At 46.6% G+C, this 15,486-nt stretch overlaps 6 protein-coding genes across 6 annotated transcripts; 3 read left to right on the forward strand and 3 right to left on the reverse strand.

Annotated features, from left to right (window-relative positions):
- Nucleotides 1–143: 143 nt before the first annotated feature.
- Nucleotides 144–4,374, reverse strand: VTP01DRAFT_9202 (uncharacterized protein; the record flags this gene model as incomplete). The annotated part of the gene is made up of 15 exons (XM_069388409.1): nt 144–338; nt 410–611; nt 675–961; nt 1,029–1,246; nt 1,303–1,685; nt 1,750–1,820; nt 1,881–2,006; nt 2,065–2,210; nt 2,280–2,508; nt 2,574–3,097; nt 3,184–3,439; nt 3,496–3,698; nt 3,766–3,883; nt 3,943–4,022; nt 4,101–4,374. The coding sequence occupies 15 exons, from the start codon at nt 4,372–4,374 to the stop codon at nt 144–146; spliced, it is 3,312 nt and encodes a 1,103-aa protein (XP_069240708.1).
- A 512-nt stretch (nt 4,375–4,886) lies between these two features.
- VTP01DRAFT_9203 (uncharacterized protein) lies at nt 4,887–5,876 on the forward strand (the record flags this gene model as incomplete). The annotated part of the gene is made up of 4 exons (XM_069388410.1): nt 4,887–4,968; nt 5,038–5,166; nt 5,240–5,261; nt 5,324–5,876. The coding sequence occupies 4 exons, from the start codon at nt 4,887–4,889 to the stop codon at nt 5,874–5,876; spliced, it is 786 nt and encodes a 261-aa protein (XP_069240709.1).
- A 447-nt stretch (nt 5,877–6,323) lies between these two features.
- Nucleotides 6,324–7,662, forward strand: VTP01DRAFT_9204 (uncharacterized protein; the record flags this gene model as incomplete). Its single annotated transcript, XM_069388411.1, has 7 exons — nt 6,324–6,745; nt 6,815–6,865; nt 6,929–7,048; nt 7,113–7,126; nt 7,198–7,245; nt 7,314–7,464; nt 7,536–7,662. The coding sequence occupies 7 exons, from the start codon at nt 6,324–6,326 to the stop codon at nt 7,660–7,662; spliced, it is 933 nt and encodes a 310-aa protein (XP_069240710.1).
- A 283-nt stretch (nt 7,663–7,945) lies between these two features.
- VTP01DRAFT_9205 (uncharacterized protein) lies at nt 7,946–9,645 on the forward strand (the record flags this gene model as incomplete). Its single annotated transcript, XM_069388412.1, has 2 exons — nt 7,946–8,409; nt 8,487–9,645. The coding sequence occupies 2 exons, from the start codon at nt 7,946–7,948 to the stop codon at nt 9,643–9,645; spliced, it is 1,623 nt and encodes a 540-aa protein (XP_069240711.1).
- Nucleotides 9,646–9,733: 88 nt separating this feature from the next.
- On the reverse strand, nt 9,734–12,883 carry VTP01DRAFT_9206 (uncharacterized protein; the record flags this gene model as incomplete). Its single annotated transcript, XM_069388413.1, has 2 exons — nt 9,734–10,243; nt 10,310–12,883. 2 exons carry the CDS (start codon nt 12,881–12,883, stop codon nt 9,734–9,736), a joined length of 3,084 nt encoding a protein of 1,027 aa, XP_069240712.1.
- Nucleotides 12,884–13,997: 1,114 nt separating this feature from the next.
- Nucleotides 13,998–14,967, reverse strand: VTP01DRAFT_9207 (uncharacterized protein; the record flags this gene model as incomplete). The annotated part of the gene is made up of 3 exons (XM_069388414.1): nt 13,998–14,090; nt 14,167–14,849; nt 14,916–14,967. The coding sequence occupies 3 exons, from the start codon at nt 14,965–14,967 to the stop codon at nt 13,998–14,000; spliced, it is 828 nt and encodes a 275-aa protein (XP_069240713.1).
- Nucleotides 14,968–15,486: the final 519 nt, after the last annotated feature.

The raw sequence follows: 15,486 nt of genomic DNA on the forward strand, positions 1-15,486 counted from the left end.
TTAACTATGTAGCGCTTATGAACACATTCGATAAAGCTCAGAGATGATACCTTGATAAGGTTTCATGAATGTCAGCTACGAGTAAAGAGTAGCAAGATAAATACATCTCAGAGCACATGCGAAAATTAGTAGTAGCCTCTGAATCATCTTTCATTTATTGCTGTATCTTTCAACAACCCGAGCTTTTCTGCACATTGCAAGTCAAGTAGATCGCCGTTCCTGGGTTCCCGGACTACAATGCAGTCACCCAGATACCGACGACAGCGGCGACATACAGTATCGACATCTACTTGCACAGGGCCAATATCATTATACAAGTCGATCAGCTCGCTACCAATCTAGATATAAATCAATTTTCGGTAAGAAACAAGAGTTCAAATACTCTTTACGTTCGTCGGATGCTCTTTACCTTGAGGTTTTCACCGCGACTAATACCCACAACAATTTGAGAATTCTTGTAAGCATGCAGCGATCGTCTCAGTGATCGTATCAAGAAATCCTGCAGCATTTGTATCGGCCAGTCGTCAGGTATCAAATCCAAGACCTCGGTGATATCCAGGTAGCATCCCTGTGTGACCAGGAGATGCATTGTCCGGTTTAAGCAAAGTTCTCTGCGAATAAAACTATGTTCAGTGGCCGAGTAAATGTAAACAGTCGCACACATGCCAACGTACTTGTTTTCAAGTGTAAGATATAATCGTAGTAATATTGAGAATAGTTCTCGCCTTTCCTGAAGATGTTGTTGTTGTTCTGGTACGCCCGGCTCCTGGTCTTCCTTTTTCTTCTTTGGTTTTTTCCGTTTCGATGTACCTTGCAGCGACGAGGATCTTGCCGGGGGTATCATCACGGTATCCGGGATTGTACCCGTACTTTGCCCGTTTGTCACACAGTACGTCTCTGCACCTCCATAGTCCGAGATATCTTTGATCAAAATATCCAGCGCCTCCCGATGTCTTTTCATCTAACGCATCCCATGTTTGGTATACGTATTACTCGTCTGTATACATGAAATCGACAGCAGGACTTACCCTCCCATACACGATCACCATTTCGATATCCAGAGGTCCAGCCTCCTTTATAGCTTCTAATAATCGCTCGGGTTCATATAGAGGTGAACGTTGCAGTAATCGAATCAGCTTGAGCCTTCGACGGACCAGCTCTGACGTTTCATGTGCGCCCAAAAATTTCACAAACGGCTGTGCATCTGCTATACCAAGGCTAGCCCTAGATCTTTTATATTCGTCCACTATGTGCTGTCAGCCCCATGTGTCCTAAATTTGGATGCTTTTTGCTTTGTTTTACCTAATTCCCGCAAACGCTGTTTCCCATTATCATCAGTTTCCAGCTCGCTTTGGACATCGCGCACGTAGCTGCACGCAAGGTGAGTGTGATGCTCGCTCTCTTTGCTCTGCCGTGTCAATACAAGGTATTCCAAGTATTTTCGAACTGCAGCGTCTCCGTAATGCTCCAGTTTGTTGAGGATTTCGCGGCTGTCCATTTCAGAAGCTCGAGGTGATCGTATGAATATCTCCACACCGTCGTTCATGCTTTGTTCGGTCAACCACCACGCATATCGAACTATTACAGATTGGTGCAGGTATTCTGGACTGATATCCTGCAGTAGTAACTGTTTAATTTGCTGTAACCCGTTAAAATTCGCGTCTGATATATTATTAGAATACATCCTACGTGTAGCAGCAGTCCACTGTAAATCCTGAATTCGGTAAACGGTCTATATTAAAGACTTACTCTGTCCATGTCTCTAAAACTTGTTCGTAAGCGCGTTTGGATTGGTACAGGAGCGAGAGTGCATAGTATTTCTAAAACATTGTAAGAAAATTTCCGTTCCATCCACGCAGTGAATTTTGCCATATGCATACTTTGAAGTGTCTCAAGGTATCAGAACATTCTTGGAGACAACAGTCGTTTGGACGTTGCAGCATTCGATGCAGGACTTCATCGTTATCAGTATATACATATAATTTTAAGAGAGTGGTATCTATAGCCTAGACCCGGAATCAACAAATTCTATGTCGTTGATGGTTTTAGGTATATCTCAATTACCTTGCAAATAGTCGTTCCTAGACCAATTTTATCACGCAACTTGCCACGTTCAATAGCCAAATACTTTGCCAATGCTTCACGTGCATTTGCCATCATCACCCGTTGCAGTTCGCTTGTTGATCCATTTTCTTCATTTTCCCGGTTCACTGCAAATTATATTTCATCAGGATCAGTCTGCACAAGGCAGCAAAAAAAAAAATGCTCATCGTCGTTACCAAGATCTTCAATGTGGCCTATGCTCTCGTAGATATCACGCACACCTTCAAACAATAGAATCCTGGGTTCGTCACGCAGGCATTTCGGTTGTGACAGGTTGGCAAAGAGGTGGATAACGACACGCGGATCGAGATCGCCTTTAGAAAGCAAAGAAAACGCATCGTCGAACAGAGTTTCCTTCAAAAGAAGCAAACCGGCCTTTTGGTATATAAAATCTAGCTCGCAGCGCTGTAACAAATATAACAGTGAGAATTGTCCCCACTTTGCTGATAGTTTGCGCTGACAGAACTTACAAGTCTTTCGATATGTATATTGTTCTCTGTCGACATTGCATTTCGTGCCTGATCTGCCATTTCCAATGCTTCTTCCACTCTATTGTTGTCCAACAGCTCGTCAACTTGAACCACGAGAGGTTTGACGAGCTGTGCCATTACGCTGTCGCGACCGTAGATCAGGATGCGCGCCGGCAAAGTCGAGTACCGTGCGACTTTGCGTCTCAAGTCATAATTCAATTCGTCGTCTTGTTCTTCCAAATCCGTGCTTTCCGGCCAAGGTCGCTTCGTCAATCTTTTCGCTAGTCCATCCATCCATACTTTAATACCAAGACTGAATGACATGCCGCGTGCTTCAAAGTGTGGCTCTAACGTAATGATCTGCAGCAATGTTTGGTCCAATATATTGTGGATTTCGATCGTGTGGTTTCGTAGCAGTGCTGCAATGTAAGGGAACTCGACGCAAACGGATTTTGGATAGCTGGACCATTGGAGTGTGCCACGTACAGGGTCACCGTATGCATTGATGAATACACCTATTGTTTGTATAGCAGGTAGTTAAGCGATTGATGGCAGCATTGAAGCCTAAAGAAGAAAAAGTGCAGAAATGAATAAATAAAAAAAAGGATATGATTATTAACGCTGCCGCTTATAACGAGGAACTCGTCTGGTTTGATAAAGGTCAGGACCGGTCTTGGCATCATTTGCGGAGCAGAGCTTAGCATGGAGGATGCTGATGAAGGAGATGCAGGAAATTGAGGAATTGGAAATAGCGGTGTGGCATTAGATAGTTGTAGATTTATAAGCTTGTAAATATGGACGTCTGCTAAGCAAATGTTCCTGCCGTGCCAGACCAAAGTGATTGCCCCATCGGGAAGAGGCAATTCCTGCAATGTGTTACTTATCCAAACGGAAAAACCGAGGTTTTTCTTCTCGCACTTACCTTTTCTTTTTGCACTTGTTCACCGATCTTGTATATCTGGAGTACACGCCTCTTGACAACACACAATTCCACAGTTCCATCTTCTCCGATTGCACCTTCTTGGGCAATGTTGTGTGCAAAGCAAGCAACTCCCTTGATATGTGATATCAGTGATACGGGTATAGGATCAAAAAATGGTAAAGAATAGAAGCTCAACGTCGAATCTGTAAGAATCTGATTGTCAGGAAAAACATTCATTCTCTGCGTTGCTGGATAGCATTTTCAACTTGCCGCAAAGGACGACAGCTTTCGAAACTTGGGGTATAACAAGAATGCGCTCTACTGGTTTGCGTCCAAAACCGAGGTTGATCTTGTTTTCTAGGCGTGATGCGTGAGGAACATTGCTTTTCTAATTATTGCACTTGGCATAAGTATGTCGCTTGTGTATGTGTCTGATCCACCACATGCCTGGTCAGACGAGCTTGTCCGCTCCTCTAGTGTATAGTGAAGTACGTGGCCGTCTGAGGTGCCGATATACAGGTTGGTATCTGGTGTGTACGATAGTTGTGGGTGTTAGTGGGGAAGCTGTAGTGGTATTTTCGAGGATTATGTTAGATACAGCGTACCCCAAGCTTCAACGGCGTCGACCGCAAAGGACGCAGTTCCGGCAGTGCCGGACAATAGATTATTGAGGCGAGACGGGCTGGAGGAGAAGGATTTGCTGACATCGGAAATGGAGGATGGTGGAGAACGTCGTGAAAACAAGGCTGGAGGCGATCCTATGGGTGAGCTCGAAGAGGGCGTTGGCGGGTGTGGCTGCTGCTGCTGCTGCTGCGCGGACGGGTCCTCTGTGAGCACTGAAGACAGTAGCGTCTGCAGCGTATACGGAGTGTACGGCATGCTCTAACAAATGGTGAACGGACCTCACTTCGGGAATGTCGCACGCGTTATCGGCTTTACACTTGTTGAGAACTTTACAAGAAGGCAGGAAATGCCCGACCTGTCCTCGCAGTAACTGGATTTTAATGGCACGTGCGTGACCTATATGGATGCCCTCTTGACACACACAGTACACAAGATGACAGGAAAAGCAGCGGCTCATGATGATCTGTTAAGTTGCCTTGCGTAGTCGACGATCTATTGAAAATAAGCATTGGGAATATTGCCAAACTTAAATATCTTTAGGGTAGATGTGGATGGATCAGCATGACAGTACACGCTCATCTCGAGCCATTGGAACGAAGCGCACTGATACACTCTATGCTTTCCATCTATTCCATAGTTTTTCATTTTGCCCCTGAACAGCACAGACAGCAAAGTTGTCAGTCTTCCGGACACGATTCCGACCAGAGAAAAAGCGAAAGTAGATCCGACGGTATTATCTGCAGCATCCTTTCTGTCTTTCCTTCTTTATGAGTAATTTCTCTGACGAGCCCTTTTCGCTCGATAAACTGCGTAGCACACTCGTGCGCTTAGAAGATACCATCATATTCGGCAAGTATCCCGAGAACTGTTGCAACATTAGAGAGAATCAGCATGGCTGACATTACGCTCGGCGTACAGCTCTCATTGAGCGAGCACAATTCGCGTTCAACAGAAGCATTTACACTCCAGGTGCTCTGGAATTCAAAGGAGCCACTGGTGAGCGCAGCTTTCTCGAATACTTTTTATGGGAGACAGAGAAAGTACATGGTAAGTTAAAAAAGACTCTGTCTGCAAGGTGTTGTCAACATCCTAACTTACGCTATGTACCCGATCTGAAAAGCCAAGGTCCGAAGATACACGAGGTAAAGAGTCTAGCATAGGACAATAGTAACAGGGATGATGGATAACTCATTTCTTGTTATAGTCCTGATGAGTACGCGTTTACATCACCACTCCCTGAACCGATTTTGCCGCCCCTCGAATATCCCAAATATTTGTACCCAAACAACATTAACATCAACTCCCAGATCATGGATATCTACGTAAAGTACATTGTGCCTGAAATATGCGTCGATGCAGACGATCTCAACTACGGCAGCTCGGCGACCCGCGACATTGAATGTTTGCAAGCTTTGAGTCGGCGTATCCATTATGGCAAATTCATCGCTGAAAGCAAGTTTAGATCTGATCCAGAAGCGTACACTCGTCTAGCCAAGGCCAACGACCGCGAAGGGATCAATGAACTTTTGACTAACAGAGCGGTTGAAAAGAAGCTGCTGGAGCGATTGCGTCGCAAGGCGTTGGTGTACGGCCAGACGCTGGACCAAGAGCAGGAGGGCACCAGCACGCATCTTCGAATTCCTGTCCAAGTTGTCGTGGACTTGTATGAGAAATGGGTCATTCCCTTGACCAAGCAGGTCGAGGTGGACTATCTGATTGAACGGGGGATCAACTGGAAACCTGAACACAGAAGTTAAAAGATTTACTCTGACGCAACACTTATAAATTCTGTTTTGTGTTTCCATTGACCGAATAAACAAACACCTCATACATTATACAGAAATCTAAGCTGTCAATCTATTGCTTCATTGTACCCGAGCAACGAATCACCCTAATCTTATCAGACTCGCTTTGTACGCATTGAGAAGCAACAATGTGCGAATAGAATATCAGTAGAACTTGGGAACAACAAAACACGTTCGATAACAATGCACTGGTTCAGAACTCTCTGGTTTCACTGGATGGGACCATCTGAATCACCCCAGTCACACGCACACGGAGCGTACAATGCCATGCAGCAGCAGACGATCCATTTTTCCAGCCCCAGAATGCATAATTTTTCTCACTCTCTTTTCTTACTTTATTATCTTTGAATTGACTAATTAACGTTCCAACAAAACAAAACAAAAGTGGCCCACTCATTGATGCATTCAGCTCTATTCAGCCAGAGCTCCAACGACACTGCTATGCCGATACCGTTGCCGTTATCGCCCATACAACCGCCTCCAGTGTTTGACGATGACCAACAAGTTGCAAGCAGCAACAGCCAAGAGAATAATGACAATATATTTTCGCCACCACCACCGCCTGCACCGCCACCACCTCCTCCACCGCCGATGTATATGCACAGTTCCCAGCAGCGGACAACGCTGCGCGAACGCATACAGCAACGCCCACCTCGGATTCCGCGATTGCGGCGGCTGGCTGCCACAGACCCGCGGTATTACACAAACAATGACTGTGCGCCTGATCAGCTCGCAGTCAACATTGACCCCCTAATAACCGCTTCGGAGGGTCACGCGGAACTGGACTTTCGCGTTGCCATGCACGATGGTGGTTACTATGGGTAAGTTCCGTTACAGCAGTGAGAAAAGAAGAAAAGAAAACTGATTGACTGTTGCTGTACATAAAAAAGCCCTTCGTACGGTGTAGAGAATGTGTTGCGCAACGACTGCACAGTTTTCTGGCAAGTCCTCGTGCCTAAACGGCTATCACGAGAAACTGCGAATAACCACAATTTCTCTGTTAGTTCGTCTCGCAGCGGCACTGTCAACATTTTGCTAGAGTACAACGGCCGAGCTACGAGTAGGCTTTTGACAGATACGAGTTGCGTGGTATCTCAAGTGATTGTGAAGTCTCCACAGTTTGGGTAAGTGCTATGGTAACAATCAATGCAAAAGTCAGACAAAAGTTTGACAGGTTTTTCTTTCTAGGTTTACCGCGCCATGTGAGTTTATTTCTGCATATATTTAACGATCTGACGTCTGATTGAAACTAAAACGACCAATGCACCGATAGGCAAGGAAGGCCTGATCTTCACGTCGCGCCACCCTATCAGCATTGAACGTACGTGGGCTACTAGGACGAATATCTCACGCAAGCAACATGGGAGCTAACATAGAGTCTCTCTCTAGGATCGCGGATCTTTGACCAGTTTACTCGATGCGATTATGAGCAATATATGCGCTACAAGACGATGCATGGGAATCTTGACGACGATCTGGATCCTGTTGCCTGGTTTTCGATATCCAAGGATAGACACGAAGTTGTGCGTTTAAACGACAGGCAAGTAGTGCTCTATCGTTCTTTCCTAGTAATGAAAGATACTCACGGTGACTACCATTCTTTTGCTACAGATCAGCACGGTTCATTCTCGTTAAACTTCTTCGATCTGAGCATGAAGCAGATAACATCGATCTGCAGTACATTGGACTTATCGGATACTCTGGACCGCGTGCATTCGCTAGTGGCCAACTATGTTAGACAAGGGAGAAAAGATTGCATCCATCATTTCAATATTTTGTATATACAGATTGGACTCTGGAAATAACTACATCATGTGCATTTGAAATTTTCAATATTTACGTTGTTGGAACCGTCACCAACGAATTGCTCTGCCAGTCAATATCTCGATATGATTGGAAGTTTGGTTTTTCGAATTTATCTCAGATTGTGATTCGCTGATGAATTTGCCCATTGACTGACTCACTGCTGATTCTTTTTTTTTTCCTTCCAGATCCAAAGTTTGCCCTTGTTTCCCGAAACTATGCAGTATCGCTCGACCCGTGGACAAGTCAAGGGCTACTCGTTTGAGGAGGCTGTTATGGCCGGTCTGTCACCTGACGGCGGTCTGTTTATTCCCTACCATATCCCCAAGCTTCCTGCCGACTGGAAGCAAAAGTGGTCCAAGCTTAGCTTCCAGGAGCTCGCCGTTGAGATCCTCAGCTTGTACATTGACGAATCCGAGATCCCTCGCTCAGATCTGCAAAACCTGGTCGAAAAATCCTACTCGACATTCCGGCACGATCAGGTCACTCCTTTGGCAAAGATCCGGGACGGCGTGTATATCCTTGAACTGTTCCACGGACCGACGTTTGCCTTCAAGGACGTTGCTTTGCAGTTTGTCGGTAACCTCTTTGAATACTTTTTGGAACGTCGCAACCGCAACGAAACTACCGGCAAGGTACACCGTCTGACCGTCGTCGGCGCTACTTCCGGTGATACTGGCAGGTAAAAAAGAAACGAAACGTGGAGTCGAAAGAATATCAACGTTGATTATTATTATTATTATTATTATTACTTTGCAGTGCTGCCATCTATGGCTTGCGCAACAAAAAGAACGTCTCCGTCTTCATCCTACACCCGCGCGGTCGTGTCAGCCCGATCCAGGAAGCACAGATGACTACTGTTCTGGACAAGAACGTGCACAACCTTGCTGTTGAAGGCACCTTTGATGACTGTCAGGATATGGTAAAGAATCTGTTTGGCAACAAGGAATTTAACGATCGCCACCACTTGGGCGCTGTCAACTCGATAAACTGGGCGCGCATCCTTGCACAGACCGTCTACTACTTCCAAGCATACTTTTCCCTGCTCCGTTCACTCAACGTTGATCCCACACAAGAAGAAGCTAGCAACTTGCGTTTCAACTTTTCTGTTCCTACCGGTAACTTTGGCGACATTCTTGCCGGTTACTATGCGTACCGCATGGGTCTTCCGGTCGAAAAGCTCATTGTCGCAACCAACGAAAACGATATCCTTTACCGATTCTTTGAGAGCAACGCGTACGAGAAGCAGGCCGGCGCTGACGGCAATGTCAAGGAAACCTTGTCGCCGGCCATGGATATTCTTGTCTCGTCCAACTTTGAGCGTCTGTTGTGGTACCTCGCTCGCGACTCTGAGCAGGATGGCGGTCAGTACGAAGTCGCGACGCAAGACTCCGAGGTCAACGAGAAACTGTGCGATGACGCCGGCAAGGTCGTGGCAGATTGGATGCAGCAGCTCAAGGAAAAGGGCAGCTTCAAGGTCAGCAACGACGTTGTCTTGAACGCACGCAAGGTGTTTGACTCGGCCATGGTTACTGACAAGGAAACACTCGAAACAATTCACGCATACTTTGAACCCTCCGATCCCCAACAACAAGTTCCTTATGTCCTCGACCCTCACACCGCCGTCGGTGTAGCTGCCGCAGACCGTTTGAGCAAACGCCACAAGCTCATATCGTACCCTCAGGGCGAGGAAATCATGATCTGCTTGGCTACCGCACACCCTGCAAAGTTCTCCGAAGCTGTAGAAACTGCCCTCAAGTCAGTACCCAACTTCGATTTCCAAAAGGATGTCTTGCCAAAGGAATTCATTGGACTCTTGGACAAGGAACGATCTGTCGTGCCTGTTGAACGGGCTGATCCTCAACTTATCATGGATGTCATTGAACGCGAGCTCAAGGCTGAAGGCATTGCATTTTAGACATTAGAAAAATATAAACATAATATACTTTATGTGCTGCTTTTTTTGTGTGTGTGTTCCAAGAACAAGAATCATTTTTTCTTCTTCTCTATGATTTGTTTCGTGATTTACTAGTGCTGGGTATAGGTGAAGGCGATAATAGACCGTTTTGCTGTTGTTGTTGGCCCAATGGAATGTTATCCCCTTCGTCGTCTTCGTCATCCTCTTCCGGTATGCCTCCAGGGCCCTTCTGTTGTTGCTGGTGTTGCATCATTGGATTGAACATGCCATACATCATCATTGGGTTATTCATCATCATGTGTGGAGGCATCATCGACATGCGTGGATCCATCATCGGCATCATCATGGATGGTACATGGTTTCCAGAGCTCGTTGCGTTGCCGTTGTTGTTATTGCTTCCCATTCCCATCATACCAGGCGGCATCATCGACATGCGTGGATCCATCATCGGCATCATCATTGTCATTCTCGGGTCCATCATTGGCATCATCATAGGCTGGCCGTTGTTTCCATTCATCATGCCCATTTGAGGAGGAGGTCCCATCATTGTCATTCGTGGATCCATCATGCCCATATTCATACCCATCATGTTGGGAGGCTATTTTTTAAAAACCACAACAGAGTTGGACATCCATTGCAAAATTTGTGAGAGTCAGGAACTTACCATCATTGATTGGCGCTGCTCCATAAGGTACCGCTCACGTTCTCGTTCAAGCATCATGCGCTCTCTTTCTTGCTCCAGCAAACGTCCCTTGGAATGCTCTTTCTTGGTCTGCTCGATTTGTGAAATCATACCGACAAGGCCGGCTCTTGGCTCTGGAGGTTTGTACGGAATGTCCACCAATGGTTGTCCGGTGGCCTTGGCATACTCTGCCATATCTCTAGCTGAAATGTGCTCAGGGCGCACAGATCCCAGAAGACTGTGTGGGTTCGCAAAATTCTCTCCGAGCTGTGGAATAATCGGTCCATCTTCATCTACCATGGCTGGATAGTGGTAAGGTTGCTGCTGCTGCGGCATTCCGTAAGCATCAGGAGGATATTCGTCGTCAATAAATTCTTGAGGATGGCCGCCCATTGCGTGTTGTTGCTGTTGGCCCATCATGGGAGGCATAGCTGACGCTCTCAGGTTCTGAGGTGGTTGCTGCGGCCAGCGAGACGTTGGGCGGTGGGGAGTGTATCTTGTCGATTCTTGATCGTCCTCCTCGTCCTCCTCGTCGCTGTTTTGCTGGTTTCGATCATCATCGTCGTCGTCGCTATCTTCAGAATCGCTTGCAGTAGGTTGGACTCTCCTCTTTGTATTCTTGTTTTCCTTGTCTTGCTGGTCCTTGGGTGGTGACTCTGGAAGTTCTTCTTCGTTTTCCCTTGCTTTCAGTGATTGCTCAACTTCAGCCGATAAGCTTCGCGAATCCTGCTCCGATGTTGGAAGCGTTAAACTGAACGATGATCCAGTGGCTTCACTCGGCTTCTTGAGCGCAGAAGATGCTGTAGTTGTTGTCTTTTGTCCAAACACAGAATCATCGTCATCGTCGCTATCTTCTTCAGCGTCATTGTCCTCCTCTTCTTCGCTGTCATCGCTATTGTAGACGACTTTTCCTCCTCTTCCTCCTCCTCCTGGCAACATGGTGTTTCGAGACGGTTGCATACGCTGTCCAGCAGGCTGCATGGGGCTAGGAGGGAGCGTGGACAACCGACCCATGCTCATACTTGAAGGCATCATGCTTGCCCTCGGTACGTTTCCAGGTTCTTGGTCAGCAGAAACAGTTCGCAGACGAGGATTCCTGATCGCGCCCCTGTTACCTGCGATCTGCGGCATACTGATAGCCCTAGGGCCCATTCCACCTGCAGTTGGAGGAGGTTGAGGAGGAGTTGCGTTCCCTGGTCTATTCATATGCTGTCGCATCTTGTTGAGCATGATATTGACAAACGCTTCGTTGTTTTGCCGAGCTGATTCCGTCTGCACATCGACGGCTTCCAACTCTGGGACTTCCAAGAACAGACGAGGACTGGTGACGATTTCGCCAAAGCTGAGCGAGCTAGTGTTGGTAGGGTCGCGGAGCAGCTGCGAAGGTCTGCCGTACAATTTAAAAGCATCGTAGACACCAATTAGCCATTCGACGAGCTCTGAGTTGTTGGTGGTCATCATTAGCACACTGGTGGGTGTGAGGGCTTCTTCGGATTCTTCAGTTGCAGCGGCAACTGCGCCGATACTTCCATCGACTTTAATTAACGTTGACAGATCGACGAGCTGAGGAGAATCTGGGTAAAGAGTGTATGCTTGTACGACGTTGACAATTGTCATGATCGGCTGCTTTGCCTTTTTAGTCTCGTAAAACATGAGCTGTCCCCGGGATGGCACACTCTTTTTGCCAAACAATTTCTTTTCATCGCGACGGTCCGACACGACGACCCAATACTTTTGCCACTCGTTGACGCCGGAGAAACGGACTTGCAGGTAGCCTTCCATCTTTGACTTCGGTTTCGCTAGCAAATCCTCCTCTTCGCCGTCTTGCTCAACAACGCGGTGCCGCATAATAAACTTTTTAGTATAAATTTCATGGATTCGTGCACCTTCAAAGCACGACAAACGCATTGCACGCACCCAGCGGTCTCGGGTGCGAACGTCCTGGTCAGCAACGTCGAGCAGATACCGAGCAGAGCCCGCGGTGCGCAGGACTATGATTCCATGTTCGTTAAGCATAATGACCGAATCTGCAATGTTGATATATTGAGGGGTAACATCGGTTCCCTCCTCAGTCTCTGCATCCCACACCGTTAGAACCGGGCCTGATAGTTCAACGTACGATTTGATCCAGGGCTGTTCCTCTGACATGGTCCGCTTTCCCACTGTCTCGTTCTTTTTGAACAGGTAGCCTTCAATGTAGACCTTGTTGCGATACAAGTCATGAAGGCGCTGCACTGGCTGTAGCTCAGCAGGAATTTGGGCGGCTGCAGGGTGCTGCAAAGGCTGATCCGCTTTGATGAAGCGAGCTGGTCTTGCCGAGTTACGGGGAGTGACAGCCAGGTTGCGTACGGATACAGGTCGAGCTGACACCGGTGTTGATACCTCGCTCATATCATCCTGTTCCCATGCTTTCCCGTCAATGGTAATGCCCGGTGGTAGTGGAGGTGTGTGGACGGTATCCGAGGTCGAGTAATATTCCTTGAAAGGAGGTGGTGGTGGCGGAGCAGCCACGGGATCCGAGATCTGGAGCTTTTGCAATCCTAGATCTTGTTCCATCGTTTAATACAATGGCGGTTTCTGGCAGGTACGATGCAAGATGAGTAATTCGATTGTAACCAATTTGACGACAATTCTTACATTGTTGTAACGAACGTGAGAAAAAAAGAGAAAGAGAGAAACCGAGAAAAAAGGACAGGAAAGGAATGGAGTGGTCGCTGATGTAGCGAGATGGAGAAAGCACGGGCTCACGTTTAAAAATAGCAGTGCAGAAGCTTGATGTCGTCCGGCGGCGGACACGCGAGCGCGCGCTCTCTCTCGCTCTCTCCCGACTGCTGCTGCCTTGAAAAACCTCACGTTTTCCCGCAGTATATTTCTTGGCTCATTATTACTGCCCCTGTGCAGCTAGTCCACACCTTTTGGACTCTTTCTTTCCAGGCGCCTTACAATGCAAACCAGCACAGCGCGGTAGCGATTTTGGTTAGACGTTTGTTGTCAAGGGTACACAAAAAATAGCGAAGATCCCGTTTCTCCTTTCTTCATCATTACTTTGAAACGGTTCCAGTTAAAGATATAACTGGCGATAACAGCAGTGACAGTAATAACAAGGTTTCCGTTCAGCAACATGCTTTGTCATTATCAGTTATTGCCAAGGCCGACATTATTCTGCGCTTGATCGTAGAATGACTGACCGACCAATGAACGGCAGCAGGCTCAAATTTACAGTAAAAACTTCTTCACCAGCAGATTATGTATTTGGAATCAAAAGTACACATAGGGCTATGCAAAGCGCCGCGGCAGCCGGCTTCCTTGCTTTCAAACATTTAGCTGCTTTCCGAGACCTTACATTAGTAATATTTGTTGGAAGCCCTACAAAAGATGGATATGCAGCAATTGATGATGATGACAATCCGCATGCACACACACACATAAATAACAATAGGGTTTTCTTGGCATGAAGCTACATTGTGCTACGAGTGTTTGACGTCAGCTGCTAACTTGATGTAGTATGAGCAGTAGATAATCATTAGCAGCCCCGGGGTTAAAAATTCAGATCATCGACGCAAAACTTTTTTTTTCGTATGTATGCAGGTCATATGTACATTGCTAAAAGTAACAAAAAAAATTCTACTATATGTTCTGTGTGTTTGCGATGTAAATCATTTACGCCCCACTATCCACTGCCGCTTCTGCTGCCTTGCAAGATGCCAGAGAGCGACGAACCACCAGTACCGTTACTGCCTGCTATTCCAGGGATAGATTGGGCCTGCAACAGTGACATCAATCAGAGTTAGCCGAAACACATCTTTCCTTTTCGTCTCCTGTCATTCACGTAAACTTACGTCGTCTAGAGGACAATCAAAGGAAGCCGAGGATGATATCGTCGGATGAACAGTAACAAACAAAACTTTTGCTGCAAGTTGTATTGTATAGTCAACATTGATCTTTTGCTTTTGCTCCTTGCCGTCCAATGCACATTTCTCTTTGAATTCATTTATAATCTCGTTGCTCTCGGGCTTGAAAGGATAGTAGTCGATTGAGAATGGAAATGTAAAGTTGAAGTTGCTGTAGTCTGGAACATAAAGTTCGCTCTGGTAGCCTCCGCCGATAGGTTGTTGCTTGGATGATGACGTCGAGTTCTGATCGCCATCGTCGTCGGTTGGCAAGTATGCTGTGGCATTGATGTTGGATAGTTTGATATCCAAAAGGTTGGGGTTTTGGATGTTGATAACAAGACCAAAATTGAGACTTATTTTCTCACCATCGTATGCCAACTTTGACCGATTGTTGGGTGTCTGCGTGATCCCTTCAAACTGCATCTGCGGCATCGAGAATGTACCGAATAAAACAGCGAGCACAATAATAACGATAATGATGGCGATGACAATGAACCAGATGACAATACGTGCCCAAACGGGCAAGCATGCGCAGCATAGGCATCGGATACAGCGGCTGCGTTCAGATAATGGACGTGTGCGATGTTTGCAAGCTTGTTCGAGATCTGCTGTTTGTTCGGATGTCTTGACTGCAAGTACATATGCATATATTATGAGCAGTGGGAAAACTGTGTCGATTTAAAGTGATGCTTTACTGTAGCTTCCTGGTTCGGTTCCCCCCGGCCATGTCTTGTGGCTGCCCGACATGGTTAGCCAAACGAAACGAAAGGGATGGAAAGCTGGAATACGGAATCCCTCTTTTAAAGCTGATGTTTGACGCGTTTCGGAAAAGGATCGTCCGACAAGAGATCGACGGTAACGTCATTCAGCATCGTCTGAAAAGTTGTGAATAAGGTTACGATCCGATGAAAGTCCGTTTCTGTGCATGCGGGCAATCTATGCAAAATTACATTCCACATTGCCTTGCTATTATTTGTTATCTCCGTGCACCGTCTAAATCTGCAGTAGCAGCAGCAAAACACCGCAGACAAATAAATAACCATCATCGCCTGACTTTGCAAGCGAAAAGAAAATCACATCGCATGCGCCAGGTTTTCCCCCGAACGAATCTTTATTCCAGATACACTCGTTCCCAAAATCAATGTCCCTCTCAGCCAATTCTGAAGTCGCAGGTTGACAAAAATAGGGGTCGTGTGTGCCCAGAAACTTTTGCGCTCAATGGCAAATCAAATTTTGTATCCACAGACACAGTTGTCGCAGATCCAT

The sequence above is a fragment of the Rhizomucor pusillus genome (genome assembly GCF_041956525.1).
Source record: "Rhizomucor pusillus strain CBS 183.67 unplaced genomic scaffold VTP01scaffold_6, whole genome shotgun sequence".
In the NCBI taxonomy this organism is placed as follows: domain Eukaryota; kingdom Fungi; phylum Mucoromycota; class Mucoromycetes; order Mucorales; family Lichtheimiaceae; genus Rhizomucor; species Rhizomucor pusillus.